This window comes from Sus scrofa, chromosome 1, assembly GCF_000003025.6.
Source record: "Sus scrofa isolate TJ Tabasco breed Duroc chromosome 1, Sscrofa11.1, whole genome shotgun sequence".
Lineage (NCBI taxonomy): Eukaryota > Metazoa > Chordata > Mammalia > Artiodactyla > Suidae > Sus > Sus scrofa.
Genome location: NC_010443.5, coordinates 188,797,192 through 188,816,894, shown reverse-complemented (window position 1 = coordinate 188,816,894; position 19,703 = coordinate 188,797,192). Strand labels below are relative to the sequence as shown.

Sequence of the window (19,703 nt, the reverse complement as noted above, 5' to 3'; positions counted from 1 at the left end):
TTTTGTATAGATGTAGGTTTTGAATTCTCTACTTAATGCATGGACTTTCTGGGTCATATGGTAGTGCTAAATAGTTGAGTAACTGCCAGACTGTTTTCCAAAGCAGTTGTTCCATTTTCCATTCCCACCAGCAGTGGACGAAGGTTACAGTTTCTCTATATCTTTTCCAACACTGTTACTCTCTGATTTTTTTGATTCTAGCAGTCCTAATGGGTTCAAAGTAGTAACTCATTGTGGTTTAGATTTGTACTTTCTGGTGAATTATGATGTTGAACATACTTTCATATGCTTTTGATCATGTATAAATCTTCTTTGGAAAAATTCTATTCAAGTCTTTTGCCTATTTTGAACTGGGTTATGTGTCTTTTTATAATTGTGTTGTAATAATTTTTAATATAGTCTAGATATAAGTCCCTTATAAAGTATATGATTTGTAAAATTTTCTCCCATTCTTCAGATTGTGCTTCCATTTTCTTGACGGTGTCCTCTAAAGCACAAAAGTGTTTAATTTTGATGAAGTCCCATTTATAGATTTTTATTTTGTTGCTTATATTTTTGATGTCATGTCTAAGAAACTGTTATATATAGTTCAACATTACAAATATTATTTCTATGTTTTTTTCTAGGGTTTCTGGTTTTAGCTCTTCTATTTAGTTTGGATCCACACAGAGTTCATTGTTACATGTGACATGCAGTAGGGATCCAGCTTCATCCTTTTCCATGTAGTTATCTATTTCACTTTTCCTCTCCCTCTCATTCTCCAAAATATAATTTACCCTATCTCAGAGCCCACCACCTTTTTGAACAGATCTAGCACAATATAGTGATAAACATATGGAACATGAAGACTTGAATTCAAATTTAAGTCAAATCATTTCTAGCCATGTGGTTATATCATTCAGAATCCTGTCAGGAAGCAAAGGGACACACTCAAAGGTTGTAACCGGAGAAGGTTTAAGAAGTGGCTACTTACAGATGTGTAAGACAGTTAAGAGAACCAACAAAAGATGGTAAATCACTCAAGGACTGGGGACATTAGGGATCTATTAACACCCACCCCCAGAGGAGGAAGGGGAGGGAACAGCACTCCCAAATCCTGCCAAAACCTACAGCTTCAAAAGCAGCAAGATGTATAAATACCCAACATTTCCCTCCTCCCACCCCTTCTGTTATTCCTATTGGCTGAAAACAACCAGAAACCATAGGGGAAAGTACTCCAGGCAATACCTTCCATGTAGGTCAGCCTCTCAGAACAGAGAACAGGATAAAGAAGGACAGGACTTAATCCAATGCAAAGATAGAAAAACCAGTACAGGGGTCTTGGACAAGTCACTTAACCTATTGCCATTAGACTTGAAGCGCCATATATGAAGTGCCTGTGAGCAGATGCTCAACAAATGGAGCTGTGACGATGCTGCCACTGGTAGTATATAGACCATTCCTCCATCCCCTCTACTCCTTGTCTTTTCCCTCCTCCATATGAACTACCATTGAGAAGTAATGTGGCTTCTACACTTTCATGCTATTTGAAATCAAAGAACTATGTGTACCAATTATTAAGAAACTAACATATTAAAATAGTGTTTAGGGTCATGCAGTTAATCTTTTTACACATGAATTGTGTGAGAGATAATGAGGGAGCTATTGGTTTAAGTTACTAAGAAACCCAACATAAATCATATTTCTCCGCTCAAAACCCTCCAATGGCTTCTTATTTCACTTAGAATAAAAACCCTATGAGATTCAATATGATGATTCTCTCTTCCCTGCTTGTGTTTGACCTCTTTTCCTATTATTCTCCCCCTTATTCTCTTTGCCCCAGACATAATTGCCTCCTTGTGATACCTAGAAATCATTGCAGCTCCCTCCTCCAGGCTTTTGCACTATCTGTTCCCTCTGCTTGGAATGCTTTTCCTCCAGATAGCTTCATGAGTCACTCACTCACCTTCTCAAGTGTTGAGTATAGGTTATCTTCTCAGTAAGGCTATCTTGACTACTCTATTTAAAACTGCAGGAGTTCTCACTGTGGCTTAGCAGAAACGAATCTGACTAGTATCCATGAGAATGCAGGTTCAATCCCTGGCCTCACTCAGTGGGTTAAGGATCCGGCCCTGCTGTGAGTTGTGGTGTAGGTCGCAGCCACAGCTCCGAGTTGCTGTGGCTGTGGTGTAGGCTGGCAGCTCTAGCTTCAATTCAACTCCTAGCCTGGGAACATCCACATGCCACGGGTGCAACCCTAAAAGACAATAAATAAATAAATTAAATTAAATTAAACTACAAACTCATCCCCACCCTGTCATAGCCCTCTTGATCCCTTTACCCTACACTACTTTTTTTTTCATAGCATTTAACATTGTCTATGTATTTTAATTATTTATTACAATTATTTATGTATTGTGTTCTTCTCCCACTGGAATATAAGCAAAGATTTTGTCTCCTGTTTCATTCACTAATACATCCCAAGTGCCTGCAAGAGAGCCCAACATATAGTAAGTTCTCAATTAATAATAGATGAATGAATGATATGGATAAAGGATAAAATCAGTCTGCTTTATGGAGAATTAGAGAAATCTAAGATGTTTTATCCACTGGGGGGTTCTCACACAATCCTAAAGTGACAAATTACCTAGCCATAGTTAGTCTTATCCTCCCTAAATCCCTCCCAGTGACTTCAAAGCTTTGAAGAATTACACGTGGTTCTTGCTCACAAAAGAGCCATAAACCACACTGTCTAGGATATTCTGAAACAAGGCCCTGTTTGTATGGGCAAGGGAAAAACCAAGCTCCTGAAAACTGTTGTAATGGCAATCCTGGGTAGTTTCATGTAAGACAGAACGACCAGCAAGATTGCTGATGAGATTTGGCAACCATATGGATAAACAACAGGCAGAAAGCAGGCATTCACCCAGGGGACTGGGGTGACTCTTGGGTTTCATTGGTCTCAAGAAGAGGTGAAGAGAGGAAAAGGAAAGATAGTGGGTTCTACCATTAGAGGCCCTGTGGGATTATGTGGTATGGTAATCTGCACAGCCAGTTTGGTGGGACTGGCAAAAGCGATGTCTTATATTGCTCCATGTTGTTACACTTTTCACTAAAAAAAAAGAGTAGAAGTATCGATTCTTATGGGATATGTAAACTCGTAAGTCAAGATATATACAAGGATCCAAGTTAGCTTTCTTTGTCTTATTGAAGGAGGGAACATGAACAGAAATAGATAAGGATAGTGGATGATTTCAGCTTTCTTGACATTGTTGGGCCAAATTAGGGAGTCACATACATCAGATTATCTGATGAAATGTGTGAAATTGAAAACTTCCCTGAGAGAATGGATTAGAAATTAAAACCATGACTTCTAGAATCTTTGCCACATTGAAACAGAAAAAAAAACTAGGTGCTATTGCTAAGAAATTCCTGGGTCATTTTTAAAAATAGCTAGATTGAGATGGATAGGTATATCAAACACTGATTAATTGGGCCATAACAGTAATTAGCCTTTTAGTTCAGGTGGCCTGTCTTTCTAGCATAGCCCTGGAAACAGACTATTTTTGTGTTAATGAGATATGTGTTTTTTAAGAAGCTAGAAAATATCTCCTCTAATGGAATTTTGTTTTATTTCTTCTCTTTCTGTCCATTTGTCTGTCCTTATGTGTGCCTCTTTGGCTCTTCTTGGCTCTGTGGGACGACAGAACCATCTGCCGCAGAATCCCAGGGGAAATGCAGCATCTCTGAGGATGAGCTGATCACTGCAATTAAGGAAGCAAAGGGGTTATCCTATGAAACAACGGAGAGCCCACGGTCAGCGGGCCAGGTGGTGGACAGGCCTGAGGCTAAGGCCAGGTCTGGGCTACCCACTATTCCCAGCCCCCTGGACCACGAGGCCAGCAGCGCGGAATCCGGGGACTCAGAGATCGAGCTGGTATCTGAGGACCCGCTGGCTGCAGAGGACGCGCTGCCCTCGGGGTACGTGACCTTTGGTCACGTGGGTGGCCCGCCACCGTCTCCAGCCTCGCCGTCCATCCAGTACAGCATCCTGAGGGAGGAGCGTGAGGCTGAGCTGGACAGCGAGCTCATCATCGAGTCGTGTGATGCCTCCTCTGCCTCGGAAGAGAGTCCCAAACGGGAGCAGGACTCGCCGCTGATGAAGCCGGGTGCCCTGGACGCCATCCGGGAAGAGCCAGGCGCCCGGGCAGAAGAGCACGCCCCCAGTCAGCGGGGCCTGGTGGAGTTTCCCTCGGCTATCCCCCAGACAGGCCCCAAGCTGCCCCCTGGAGACGGAGCCCCTGCGTCCGAGGAGCCGTCCCTGCCGCCGAAACCTGTGGAAACCGCAAGTTCCGACCAAAGCTCCCCGGCCACAGGGGTCCCTGGGCCTCTAGGTCCTGGTGTCGCGCCCCCTCTGTTGTTTCTGAATAAGCAGAAAGGTAAGATGATGGCTCTCTTGAGTAGAGCAGGCTGTCTGCTTACTCTTCTCTGCCAATGCTCTGAGGTTTCCAGTACCACGGTGGTTCTGGCTCAGCTCTGTACTCATAGTCCACCTAGTCAAATAGCTGAGCAGAGAGCAGTTCAAGGGGAGTGGGGAGGAGGTGAGAAGACTCAGATTTGCAGCTGGGACTTTTGTGGCAAAACTACGTGCTCTGTGGGAGTTCCCTTGTGGCCCAGCGGGTTAAATATCCTGTGTTGTCACTGCCGTGGCTCGGTTGGCCTCTGTGGTGCAGGTTTAGTCCCTGGCCTGGGAACTTCCACAAGCCACAGGAGACGCCAGACACAACCAACCAACCAACCACATGCTCCGAGCTGCCCTGGGCTGGCTAAACCTGAGCATCCCAATAATGAGTGGTTTTGTATGCACTCCAAGATCTCCTGAGTGGAGTGAATGTGTACCTCCTTTCATTCCAGGGCTAGGTTTCCTCACTTGAGAAGGGATAAAGTTTTGTTATTGTCCCTAAGCAATATCTAAAACTAATTTGGATTCTTTTGCCAACACTCTGACTGTGGTAGGAGAGGACCCTGCAGCTTTCAGAGAGCCTTGGGAAGCAGCATTAGCCTGAACAACCTGTGGTTCCTTGTGGTCTTGAAGCAAGAGAGCTTGAGTCATTCAGAGTATGGGTTCATATCACTATATTGTAACAGGCATGGGTTTCTGTTTTATCCTGTAACTAATGTCCTCATAGTGAAATAGTCATCATGTGCACAGTGCTGTTCAAATATATTTATCCTCAAAAGTAAGTAATAAAGAGAAAATGGTTAATAAAGAGAAAATGGTTATGGGCAGGGTCCTTTCCTTCGTTAGTGAATTTGAGAGACAGGTATGACAGCTGGGACTGACTGAGTGACCAGACATCTGATGAAGAGCTAAGGCAATGGAAAACTGAAGCTGTAAATGCAAAGTCTTCAGAGCGTATTTTATAGCTGAGTCTAGTGTCATTCTAATCTCTGTGCAAGTTGCTCCATATAGCTTGGACCCTCTGCCGCCAAGTTCAGACTTAGAAAGGAGAAAGTGGCAGTCTTTTCGAACATTTAAGGCATGCCAGAGTGAATAGCCTCTGCTCTCCTCTGCACTGAGGGGCCCTTTGAAATCCAGTCTCCTACTGAAACTCAGTGCTTAGCTTCATTATTTATGAAGAGAGTCTAAAAGGCCATTCTGGGGCAACCAAGCACTGGAGGTGCTGGGTAGATGACTCAGTGCTGCCAGCAAGATATTTGAGCCCTGAGGTTCTTCTGCAGCTCCACCTCAGCAGGTGGGAGGATTGGTAGCGGCCAGCCTCCCTCAGGCTGTTCTTAATCACTGTCAAAGGACAGTAGGATTGTGCTCAAGTCAAGTGTGACTCTCCTCAGCAGTGAGGTCAGGTCAGCTTCTGAGGTTTCCTGCTTTTGTTCACTGAAGCCTCTGGCAGTGTGAAAGCACTCAGTTTCATGTATTCACAAATATGCTCATCTCCCTGGCTTTGGAGTTATCCTGCTGATGCTGGGCTAAGTTTTAGGAAGGTCTAGAAGTATTTAGAATAAGTTTTGGCACATATCTGATGGCATCATAGCACATATTGTCAGGGAGCATCAGGCTTTACTGGCATGTACATGCCCTAACCTGGTCTATTTTTCGGAGATTTCACACCTTTTGGAGACCTATTCTGCTCTTACCCTGAAAACAAAATGTGGCTCATCAGATTCCAGTTTTTCTCTGACCTCCTGCGACCTTGTCATTCTGCTCCCCCATCCCCTCCAGGTTGGCGTGTTGTGAACATTAGACTCTAACAGGATACGTGAGTTTTTTTGTTGTTGCAAGGTTAGCCGTGCTAGTAATGTCTAGGTGAAAAGCCAATTAAAAGTCTCAATAAAACACTAATACCCAGTGTAACTCATTAGGATGAGTTTGGTATTTTTTTTTTTTTTTTTTTTTTTTTTTTTTAGCTTTTAGGACTGCACCTGTGGCATGTGCAAGTTCTCAGGCTAGGGGTCAGTTTGGAGCTGTAGCTGCCGGCCTACACCACAGTCAGCAACACAGGATCCAAGCCACCTCTGCGACCTACACCACAGCTCACAGCAATGCTGGATCCCTGACCCACTGACCAGGGGAGGGATCCAGCCTGCATCCTCATGGATACTAGTCGAATTCATTTCCTCTGCGCCCCAACGGGGGCTCTGATTGCAGAATCTTTTATTAGGGCGTGCTGTAGGGTTCATCTTCTAGGCAGCATTCTTCAGGAAATAGTGGTCTCTGGGACCTTATCTCCATTCTCTGCATTCTGATTACTTTTCCTTTCAATTCAAAAGCATAACTTTGGACCAGCTACATGATGCATATTGCGTGGGAGCCTTTTAGGAATGTCAGGCTCCTTCCCAGACTTACCTACCACATCAAAATCTGCGTTTTACCATGATCCCCCAGTGATTCCTAGTCATATTAAAGCTGGAAAAATGGTGTTTTAGACTGTGAAAGTCAGCTTTCACATTCCAGCCTGAAGCTGTTCTGATAAAGGTCACCACCAACAACCTTCTTACCCCACAAAAGGACCTCTTTTCTGACTCATCTTTCTTGTCCTCCCTGGTACTTTAATGTCACACTGTTGAACAATCCTTAAAATATAAGTGATTAAATAATGTATGTTCAAAATAATAAATTTAAATTGTAAGAAATGGTGTCTCCCACCCCCCAAAAAAGGTTTTTCTACTCAAGCCTCATATTCCCAAGTCTCAGAGATAATCACAGGCTTCTGTTTTGTCTTATTTTGTTGTTCTTCTTCCTTCCAGAAGTGTTCTTTATGTATTTGGGCATACACAGTTTTTTGTTTTTTGTTTTTATTGCACAAATGGTATCATACTGAACAGACTTTTGTAACTTATTTCTTCTAGCAGTAAAATCATGGGTAATACCTGCTAACATGGAGACTACGCTCATCTTCTGAAAACGTTTTCTCCCTTACTTCCTGATGTTTCTCCTTCCTGGTTGGCCCTTCAGTCCCTGACCTCTTTCCAGTCTCTTTTGCTACCTTCCTTCCAATTCCTCTGTCCTTCTTACCTCGTTTCTTTGCTCTTACCCACACGGTTTTCCAGCCACTCCCTCATCTACTGTAGCACTTCCCAGATTTCTGGCTTCGAAGAAGTTTTCTGTTATGGGCTCCAAGCCCATTTCCTCTCTCTTTATTGGACATCCTATAGACCACCCTGCTCCCCCTCCCTGGCCCCATCAGCCTCCAATTTAGTACATTGAGGTTATTTATGAAAATCTGCTCCTTTCCTTCTTCTGTCCCTTTTCTGAGTAAACAAAGAGATATCATTCAGGCTTCACTTTGGTGTGAACATTCAAATCATGTCTAGACCTAAGTAATGACTCACGGGCCTGAGAAAAAGTTAGAAGTACAATCTGGTTGTAAAACTTCAGTGGAAGTCTTGCAGTAGTCTTTAGTTATAAAAATTACCATCCAAATAATCCAGTATGTCCTTAATATCTGAAAAATTATCAAAAAAGAAAGTACAAAATGTAAAAATTCTCTATTTGGATCTTTCAACAAGGCATCCAGTGACTCCAGTTTGAGAAATACTGGTTTAAGCTAGTGGTTCCCAAAGTGTTGCCTGTGCACCAGGTACCCCACAGTCTCCTGGAGTGCTGACTGAAAATGCAGGTTCTCACTCCGCCTCTGCCCCCAAACAATAGAATCAGACCAAATGGGTTTAACTTTACACTTTAAATAAGCATCTAAAGAAAATTTGGTTGTAAGCAGATGAGCTAAGCAGCCTAGACCTGTAGTGAAAAACATGTCAGTGAGCATGCCTGGGCATATGGTGATTTTTAATGAGAGAGACTGAGAGGCTCTCAGCTGTTTCCATCCCTTCCTGTGCCCTGGGAGGCAGGCCTCTGCACCTTCCCTCTGGGCACCAGCTGTAGCAGCCAGAACTTGTAGGGCTTAGCCCCCCATGGAAGGGAAACACTTATCTCCTTGGGGAGTAATTTACAAGAAGGCTCCCAGATAGAGGGCTTATCAAAGAGACCTAGCATTTATGATGTTTATTATCACTTTTCATTTATTATACCAGATACTGCTTCTGTCCTAGAGTATTTTGGAGAGAACCAAAATAAGTGTGACTCATTTACTTTTCTTCCTGAAATTCTATAAGAAAAAAGTTATACTCCAGACCCATATTTGTTTGCTTCCATGAGACTGATTTCATGAATCAAGCCATAAAGATTTTGGACAGATTCTTTCTTTCACAATGCAGATTTCAGAATTGGCCTGAGGACTTATGCCCCTTCTGTCGTAGCTGCTCCCCCTGTCCCAGCTTTCAGCAGGATGGACCAGTAAGACTAGATAAAGCCTGGTTTCTGTGAGGATGTATGCCATGTAAATATTTAGATGGAGATACTGAACCTTCCGTTTATTCAGAGATACCAAGCTACTTTTTGGACTTTGCCCAGTGATAGAAGGTTCTCTTCTTGTCTAGGCATCACAGAATGAGGCTGCCAGTAGCCAGTCCACCTCATTGGCTTTTCCTTCTGAGTCACAAGACTAGTGTTGTTCCAGATTGCATGTTGATCTTATTAATTTTTTTTGTCTTTTTTAGGATACCCCTGTAGCATATGGAAGTTCCCAGACTAGGGGTTGAATTGGAGCTGCAGCTTCTGGCTTACACCACAGCCATAGCAGCGCCAGATCTGAGCTATGACTGTGACACACCACAGCTTATGGCAACGCTGGATCCTTAACCCACTGAGCCGGGCCAGGGATTGAACCTACGTCCTCATGGATACTAGTCGGGTTTGTTACTTCTGGGCCACAGGGAAGTTTTTGATCAGATTTTTAAATGGTGGCTTCAGGACACTGGCAAGATTTCTTAGTCTTGAAGAGAGTTGCTCCAAATCTTGGTGACCTGAGCGCTTACTATTTCTAGGGACAGATATTTTTGACACTTTATCCACAGGATATATATCTAGATACAAAATGGTTGTTGTAGTATTTTGATGCTACTTCTCTGGGATACAGTGTATCCTAACTCCCTAGTAAATTTTACCTGGGAAGACAATGAGGCATAGAATAGCTCCTAAGATGGATCCAAGTCAAACGTGCCTGTAGAGATAGAGTTCACAGGTGGCAAACATTTTGGTGCCTCTAAGAAATAATGACCCTATTTAGATAGTGATCCTGATTCACTCTCTAGTCCCTTTATCCCTCATATAAATCATCCTTGCTGACTGATGCCGTTCTGGGGCTTGGAGGATACAATTTACATACCTCTAAATTCAGCACCAAGATTGGCTTCAGGGGATTCTCCATCCCTTCTAAATGCAAATCTCACTTTCCTCTAAAGTCTGGGTGGAATACTCACAGTTGTGGTCTTTGCACTTTTGGATTTTATCTCTGCAACCTCAAAAAACACGCTGTAATACAGATGAAATAAATTTTACCCAAGGTTCTGCCAGCTCCACCAAAGCAAGACTTTACCAGTTCATCTGTTCATCCTTTCTTTGATTCAATCAGTATGGCATACTGCCTGCCCAGCACTAGCAATATTGTGACAACCAAGGCAGACCTGAATTCACTTGTAGGACTTACATTTCGGTGGGTGGGGTGGGGGGACTGACATTAAATAGGAAATCAACAGAGTCATGTGTTCTCTGAGAGAAAACCTGACAGTAGTGGAACTTAGGTAAGAGGATCAGAGGAGGAGGGAACTGAGGAATCAGCTTGGCAAGAGATAATTAAAATTCTGGATAATAGAAAATGCAAAAGCCACAGGCAGGAAAGTTATGGGAGCATTCTAGAAACTGAAGAAAACAAGTCTATATTTAGAGTGTGGTAGGCCAAGGGGGAAAAAAACAGGGGTAGGAGGTTGACTGTACCCTTTCAAACACAAACTATGGTACAGAGTTTGGTTTTTATCCTAATCATCATAAGAAGCCATTTTAGTAGTTTAGGTATGAGATGACAGTGACTGGGAGAGGGTGGTAGCAATGGAGATGGAGAGGAATGAATGGGTTTGAAGTGTATTTTGGAGATTGACCTAATGGGACTTACTGATACATTGGATTGGCATTGGGGTGACGTTATTCCCACCGTCTCTCAAATTATATATTAGTTTTTGTCACCATAATGATTACAAATAGATGCAAAAATATTTAAAATAGGAAAAATACCACAAACTTTCATGCTGTTTTATTAGTCATTGAAGCCAGTTTTTTATGTTTGCTATTGGAAAATCATCCATTTGGTTTCTGATGGCACTGCAGTATTCTCTCACAGGTTGAGCTATATATCCGGTATATCCCATGGCCAAGCATCTGGGGCCATAATGTTCATCCATGTATTTTGGTGACATTGATGTTCAAGTGGCCAACCCTGGAATGACGGTCAAAGATAGTATCTGTTGGGGTTAAATAAGATATATAGTGGAGTAGGTAGGGATGGTGGGCAGCAAGTTGGTTCTTTAAAAAGAATTAGATATAAGTTTGCCTAAGGCCAGGAACTCACAAAAACTTCAGAAAGGACAAAGTTCAGTCCAAAATATGAATCAAAATTGTACTAACAGGCAAAGAAAGAGTAGAGGTTAAAGTCAGAGAAAAGGTAATTTAAGGCAGACACTCAAACTGGGGTCTGAAGTGGGGACAGACATACCACTGGGTCTAGTTAACTTCTGCTCAAGCCTAGAGGTGACCATAGTCTTTCTCTGTGGTTACTCAGTGCTTTCTGACTCAACCCTATTACTATAATGATCCTTCTGGGTTTTAAATGACCTATGCCTGAGAAAGTGGTCCTCTTCCGCCAGGTAAAGTATTGATCCAGGAATCTTCTTTCTTCCTGTGGAAACTGGGAGTGTGTGGCAGGGAGAGTATAATGGGGGCTCCGTGGAACCATTTATTTTTCTAGACCATGTTTCTCAAAGTGCGTTTGGTGGGCCATGTACCTCCTAAGCCATTTGTTAAAATACAGATTCCTTGGCTCTCCCCAGAGTCTCCAAGGAAGGGGCTAAGGAATATGCTGCATTAAGGGGCTCCCTGGTGAATCCTAGGCACACCAGAATCTGAGAATTGTTATTCTAGGGCTGATTTCTCAGAGCCCTCAGAGTTATCTTAGGCAGGTTTCTCCATCTAGTGTCCCATCTTTTTCCAGGGCCTAAGCCAGAATCCTGCAAGATGAGTTTTCTGATTGACCTTAGATGTTAGTTAAAGTGGTTTGTGTGTGGGGTTTAGAATGAAATTTATACTGTTAACTCTGAAACTTCCAGTTCCTCATGGGAGAAATGGAGGGAAGATAATGTGAGCACATTCTGGCCTTGCCAGCTCACTTTGAAAGATGCCACTGCTATGTCCTCACCCCAGAAATCTTCCAGAACAGAGACCTTAAAAGGACTAGTAGGGACACAGATAGTTAACCATTCATATTCCCAGCATTATGGGGCCTTCTAGGTTATAGGAGTCCTCTAGGTGGCCTTTGTCCATAGCTTGGAAAATGCATGGGAGAGGGAGAAGGCCTGAGGGTGGGGTTGAACTGTACACTTCTACTCACAAATGGGGAGCAGCAAGCTTGACTTTCTTATACAAGATCAAAAAATTTCATGACTATTAATAATAATTCAGTTCAAGGCTGCGTACTCTGGTGAATACAGCATTCTGTTTTAACTCTTCCCTTCTGGCCGGTACCTCATTTTCTTACAACTTTTAGCTGAACACTGAAATCTTGGATGATTTATCTATACACAGAGCACTTGCAAAAGCAGAATATGTTTTCCAAAAATGACTTTTTTTTTTAAACTTTTCAAACTTACTTTTGTTTACCTTCCCCTATCATCTCTAGGAGATTTGATGCTGCACAGAGGAAGTCACGTAAAGTAGAAGAATGGCTTTCATAATGATATTTCCCATTCACTGTTAATGTCTGTTGCCATCCAGTGGTTGTGATGGAAATATTCAATCTCTACTTTTTAACCTCATCTCAAACCACCAGGGTTTGAAATTCACAGATCTCCTGAGTTAAAGTGTAAAAAAATAAGTATTTGAATGATTTTATAGTGTCCACATGGCTGGACCATTTACATGGTGATTGATCATTTAAATTATTATCTGTATTTTCCTTGGGACAACCATAAGTACAGAGTCCAAAATATATTCCTAAATTGGTAACTTGTTTTTTAATCAGAATTAATTTTAAGCTAGGCCATCTGGGCTGTGCCAAAAAAATATAACATCATATAGAATTTATGAACCAGAGTTTTGTACTAACTGGAGTTTTTGTACCAATGCTCTTCTTTTCAATTGAAGTCAAGGTTTGAGGTACAGCAGTTGTTCTAGGTAATGTTGCATAAATAGAAGAACCAGAATTTGAGATGAGATCTCCTGACTCTCATCCAGTGTCCTTTTCCAAATTGATTTCCAGGTAGTTGACTTGTTTATAAGCAAACCTAAATGTGTTTCTGTGGTAAATTGCTTCAGAATTTGGAGAGTAAAGATTTACTGTTTTGAACATATATTGCTGTGAATGCAATGGTACACTAAGCGCAGCTAGTTCAAGCGGTAGTGTGATCAATCAGGTGGAAATTCAATTCAGTCACCTGAAAAGGATTTAATTTTTTTAATATTTTGGGTTAGCCAAGTGATGGTTGAATCGTTTTACACAGAGTGATAGTTTTCTCAAACATTAGATATAAATAAAATTATAAGTAACTTGGTTCTAGATAATTTGATATAAGTGAAATGGCCTTGTTGCCAGCTTGTCCCTTTGATTTTCTTTCCCTTCCCTTTGTTGGGGTCCACATTTTACAGGTCTTTCTTATTCCTCTGAAAACAGAATTTTGAAATTTGGGGCAGATTTTATATATCCCACAAATCTGTGCTCTAATTACAAAGCCAAACATTTTGGCTTTAACTTTGATTTCTAAATCCCCTGGTTTCTGTGGAGACCACATTTTCCCCTCAGATCCTGGTAGTATGGCTAAAAACATCAGAGGCCATGCCGATGGAGAAATACCAGAGACTGATGGCAAAGTCTTCTTTGAAGGAGACACTTTTCAGATTTCAACTTTACTGTTCGTCTTTCAAATCTGGGCTGATTTGCTTCCAAGATGAGATGTAAGATCATTCACCTAACTGTAAGTTTTGCCTCTCCCGTTGTATATGTATATAATATTTACTGTTGTGATGTATATAATGCCCATTTTGTAACAGGTAAAGATGGGTCACTTTTCACCACATCAATTCTTCGTCTTCTATGGTGTAGAGTTGTTGCTGGGCAATGACTGCTCTGTCAGGGACTGCATTTTCTAGCCCTCTTTGTATGTAGTTGAAGCTTAAAGCCTGATTGCTATCAAGGGAATGTAAGTGAAGTGATATGGGTCATATCTGGAGCAAACCGATTAAGATGCAATTGTGCCTTTTCTTCCTTCAAGGCTTTCTTTAAAAGATGACAAAAGGGAAGAAACCTGGGCCCCTGATCACTGCTTGGAAGAAGGCTGCCTTCTAGTGAACACTAACATTGATGTATTAAGTTAGCCCCCAAATAAATTTCTTCCATGTTAAGCCACAAAATTTGGGTTTTTTTTTTTTTTGTTACCATAGCCAGCCTCATCCTGACTAGTATGATAACCCATGATATAATGGTGAGGCTGAGAGAGAAGATCTACAGTTAGACTGTGTGTTGGGACAAATGCCTCATAGTTGTATCATTTTGTGTCTTGCCTCTCCTTCTCTGTACCTTTCTCCTTTGACTCTCTCTTGCTGGTGCTAATTGGCCCTACTGTTAGAAATACTGGTAGAGAAATTCTGAGCAAATTAGAAAACCTCAAGATGTTTTATTGCTCATCAAAATCTTAACATATCTTTAATAACCATAAGATGAGTAGCTGGTATCCTCTGGAGTTATGCAAAGAAGCAGCTATGGTGGCGACCATCAGGTCCACCAGAACAGAGGCACAAAAAGTTTGTGTGTGATAGACCAGTGATGGAACTGGAGACGTCCCATTGTCAAGTGCTAGACACAGGCGAAATTGGGAAATAGGCACAGTATCTTGGGGTCCTCCCATCACTAGTGTATTCCTGTCCCACAGCTACTCAAGACCCCCTGTAGCCCAGTGCTCCTGAGTTCCCCCATTTCCTTTTCAAGAATAAATCTCCTGTGTCCTATTTCCTTGGGGTCCTTCATGCTCTTCATTTTTTTTAGAGTGCACAAGGGAGGTTTAATTTAGCAAACCAATTCTTTTTTATGTGTTAGTGAGCTAGTGTGTAATCCCTTCTATGTAACAGATCTCCAGAAGGCTCTGAAAGAATGAGTCACCCTAGGGTAACTGGTCTGCTCTAGGGAGTAGTTTCCTCAGTTCAAGACTCTGTTCTCAGTAGCAAGTGTTCTGAAACACAAATATATCTGAATCTGATATAAACCACAATGCCCATATACAGTTTACCTGGGGATGTACCAAGGGAACTATACCCTAGTGTGGAGATCCACCTCATTGTTGCCTGGTGAGCATGGAATTGTGTGAGAAGAGTGGATTGTTTCGTTGGAAATTTCCATCACACTTTGGGGGTCTGTGGACTGTTCTATTCTATAAGAACTTTTTTTTTTAATTTCCCCAATACATTACTTTTTTTCCTGCTGTACAGCATGGTGACCCAGTTACACATACATGTATATATTCTTTTTTCTCATATTATCATGCTCCATCATAAGTGACTATACATAGTTCCCAGTGCTACACAGCAGGATCTCATGGGTAATACATCCCAAAGGCAATAGTTTGCATCTATTAACCCCAAGCTCCCAGTACATCCCACTCTCTCCCCTCCCCCTTGGCAACCACATGTCTGTTCTCCAAGTCCATGATTTTCTTTTCTGTGGAAAGGTTCATTTGTGCCTTACATTAGATTCCAGATATAAGTGATAGCATATGGTATTTGTCTTTCTCTTTCTGACTCTCTTCACTCAGTATGAGAGTCTCTAGTGGACTTCCTGTGTGGCTTACAACATAACTACTTGGTGTTGCTTCTGCAGTGGCTGTGGCTTGACCCCTGGCTCGGTAACTTCTCTTTTCTAAGATCATGAATCCCTGACTAGAATCAGAACAGCTACTCTCAGAGCCCATTCCTAAGGTACTTCCCTTCTGGTGGCTCCTTGTCTAGAGTCCCTTTCTCCAAACTCCATTATTTTGACTGTATATCCCCCTCTTCACGGAGGCTAGGAATCATGAGCCAGCTGAATTTGGATCCTAGTTCTACTATTTATTGCAAGCTGTGTGATGTAGGGCAGTTACCCTGCCTGCACTTCAATTTTTACATCTGTTCAAAGGAGATATACTTGCATCAGAGGATTCTTGTGATGATTAAATTATATAATTTAGATTAATTATATTCTCATTTTATTACTATTTAAATATTTATGTTAATAATAATTAAACAATGAGATGGAGCTTTGGAAAAATCTAGTTCAGTTACTCATTTAGTTCAAGAATTCTTTCATAGTATTTCGACAAGCTTACAGATTTTCTTCATATGTTACAATTTAATGGACTGCTTTCCAATGGTTTATACAGAGTTGACTTGATCTCACTAATAAGCTATTTCTCAAGCTAATTGTTGGACAAGTTGACTCTGGGGAGGTTTCTTAAAGCCAGTGGACCCAATTTATCATCTTCTGTTGAGTATTTTTTTTCCAAAATGTATATGCTTCGGCCCCACCCTAAATACCCCAGATTATAAGCCATGGGTATAATGTCTTTGGATTAGTAATTTTAGTATTCCTCGGGTGATTTAAAATGTCCATCAGCAGTTTACAGCCACTGAGTTGATGCAACCCATGATGTATGGCTTCCTGTTAGTCCTGTTCATTGTCTCTCCCCAAGCTCCAGCATTTGTACTTTTTTGATTTAATTGGTTTGAATTAGGCCATACTGTAATGAGAAACCCTCAAATCTCAATGCCTTAGCTCAACAAAATGCTTATTTCTAGCTCACACAAAATCTAATGCTAGTTGATGGGGGTTCTTTTATGCAAGTGGATCCAAACCCACTCTCTCTTGTGCCACCAAATACCAATATATGGCTTCCCAGGTCGCCATGCCTGGAGGAGAGAGAGCTGGAAGAGCATATTAGCACTTCAAAGCCTCCTCCTGGAAATGACACATGATCACACACTTTGTTTCAATGTTGCATCTCAAGTGCTTACAGTGGTGCCTGGTAAATTTGTAGAGACTCAGTGAACATTTGATGACTAAATGAATCGTGACTCCAAACACATAGATGAAGCCACTGAAGTATGTTATGGGATTTTATTGTATGTCACTGTGTTTTATAGCTTGTGCTCTTTCCCAAGAGATCATTTAAATTGTATTGAACCCAGTGAAAGTTTTAAAATTATAGGCCAATTAAGAAGAGCGTATTGTGTGTGGCTCCCCTGTTGTTACTCATGAAGGTCATCTGTTTCTTGGCTATGCTCTCCTAAAGTGATCAGCCCAGCAAAGGGCAAATGGAGTCAGCAGAGAAAGATGCTTTCTGAGGTTGAGCTGACATAGCCAATAATAGATTTGAGTTGACAAAGCAAAGGTGATATCACCGTAGGCCAGGGTTCAGCCTTTCTTTGCTGAGCCCGTGGAATTTGTACCAGATCAGTCTATTGAAACTTTATAACCCTTACAAAATGGGAAAACTTTCTGCAGTAAATGCTGCTTATTATTTTGAATACAGTAGAGCTTAACTGAAAACAAAGCTTGTTATTAAGTTTGGTATAGAGACAGACAGTATTATATGGTGATTAAGGCATGAGCTCTAGAGTAAGGCATATTTGGGTTTGAACCCTGGTGCACCATTTATGGCCTAAAACTTCCCAGGCTTCATCTGTAAAGTATGACTAGTAATTCCTACTCCCTTGAATTGTAATGATATTTAAATTGACTGCATTGAATACTGTTTTTATGCTGCTTAGATTAGTAGAAGACCTGGCTCATTATAAATGGCAGCAATTATTATCACATTCTATGATTGGATCATGTTTTCTGCACTAGATAAGGCTCCTGGGCTACAGTTAGTAATGGTAGTTACCAAGAATACGGGGGACTGTTGAGGCAACAGGAGGGATTCTTAATGGATCAGCCCCTTGGCCTTCCAAGGCTGGCTGTATGGCAGGCCTACAGAGCACAGCCATGGCAGCCCAGCCATACACCTGAGCTCCATCAGCAGCTTGCCCTCCTTCTGTGTGCTTAGCATTCCTGTTCTCTGAAATGGAGAGGATCTGAGTGGGCAGCTTTATCACCATCTGATGCTCTCCTTCACACCTCATCTCATCAATATTTAGCTCACCCCCCAACACTAATCTACTCAGGCTAGCTATGGATTTCTCTCAACACAGAATGACCAGGGGAGCAGCAGCTTAAGCTGAAAAAAGCATTAGGGCTACTTCGGTTTAAAAGGGATTGAGGAGTTCCCATCATGGCGCAGTGGTTAACGAATCCGACTAGGAACCATGAGGTTGCAGGTTCGGTCCCTCCCCCTGCTCAGTGGGTTAAATGATCTGGCGTTGCCGCGAGCTGTGGTGTAGGTTGCAGATAAGGCTCGGATCCCACGTTGCTGTGGCTCTGGCGTAGGCTGGTGGCTACAGTTCTGATTGGACCCCTAGCCTGGGAATCTCCATATGCCGCGGGAGCGGCCCAGGAAATAGCAAAAAGACAAATAATAATAATAATAATAATAATAATAATAAAATAAAAAATAAAAAATAAAATAAAATAAAAGGGATTGAATTCATGGCAAACTTGGAATGTTGCAGACTTCTCTTCCCCATTTCCCAAGGCATGACTTAGAAAATTCACCCTTCTTATCTATTTTTAAGGGCAAATTACTTTCTAAAAATCAGATTCTTTAGGAATATTTGAAATAATACTTAGGGGCAAGGATTAGCCACATTCTTGTGATGATAAACATGGAATCACCCCTTTAGAGGGGATAGACAAATCCTTGAGGGTTTATTGGTTTCTTATATAAAACGCTTCAGATGACTGCCATTTCTCTAAAAAAAAAAACTCTTCCATTTTTGTTTTATGCTTTCACTTATCCTGAGTAGGAAGGAAGCTTTGGTATGCTTCATATTCAGGGCAGTCTCCTGTTTGCCTGGTCCCCTATAGGCTGGCAGACTGGCACCAGGCAGGGAGCAGGATTTATGCAGTATTTCTGTCTCCATCTAGGGAGGTTTCTTGCAATATCTGGCTTGTTTGGTGCCCTTTCTTCTTCGTTGTCTACCATTTTCATGATTTCAAAAATAATTGTGCATCAGCTTATTCCAAAAATTCATACAAGGTATTTCGCAAGCTCTGACAAAGACTTGTCATCCTTAAAACAGTATGTATTTTAATCGTCCTTTAAGGAAGACAAGGTTAGGTTGATTCTTCAAATACTCTTATTTATGATTTAAGTGAGCACTAATGCTTCTATTTTTTAAAGATATTTAAAATAGATTATTATGGAGTCATACATACGTTGAGGAGAATAATGAACTTCCAAATATAGATCTACAAAATTTAACATTTTTTTCATGTTTGTTTTATCTACTTTTGGGGGAGCATTTGAAAATTAAGTCACCACCATCAGAATATTTCAGAGTACATCTCTAAACATAGGAACATTTTCTTATGTAACCACAGGAGTAATGCCCAGTTTGCATTCATATTCCCTCAAGAATCCTATAATTCTTTTCAGTTGGTCACTTTTAATTAGCCAATGAGAGAACTCTCTTCTGTTTTCCACTGTATTAACTTTAATGAGAACATGGAACAGTGGAAGTTTCCCTTGGCTTGTATTTTATGATGATCAGATGTATTTCCTCCCCCCCCCCCAGTATTTAATTATGAAAATTTTCAAGGATGCAGAATAGTTGAAAGAATTCTTCAGTGCACACCTGTATACATGGTTTTGTTTAAACTCTCTGCCTTTTGGGGGTGTCTGGGATGTGGTATTCTTTATATCTCAGATTCAGTGAGAAAGTGAGTATTCAATGACTTCTTTTTAGGTGGAAGACTTTAAATAATATTGCAAAGCAGATGGATAATATGCTGATTACTTTGTATGGTTTATAAATCTTGAGCGTATCTTCTCCAATTGGGTAGCCCATGCCAGTCTATAAATATTATTAAGACTGACTTTCAGTTGACAGTATTTTTCTGGGACGTCCCCAGAGAGCCAGGTGCTGCACTGTAACAGCGGCATCACCGTTGTAGGTTAAGTGAGAAAATGATGAGCTGTTT

General features: G+C 41.4%; 1 protein-coding gene across 1 annotated transcript in view; it reads left to right on the top strand.

The window, feature by feature from the left end:
• Positions 1-19,703, top strand: part of RTN1 (reticulon 1) — a 221,596-nt gene that overhangs the window by 108,961 nt on the left and 92,932 nt on the right. The window contains 1 exon segment of the mRNA NM_001244640.1: positions 3,687-4,418. Within this exon segment, the coding sequence (NP_001231569.1) occupies positions 3,687-4,418 (732 nt within the window).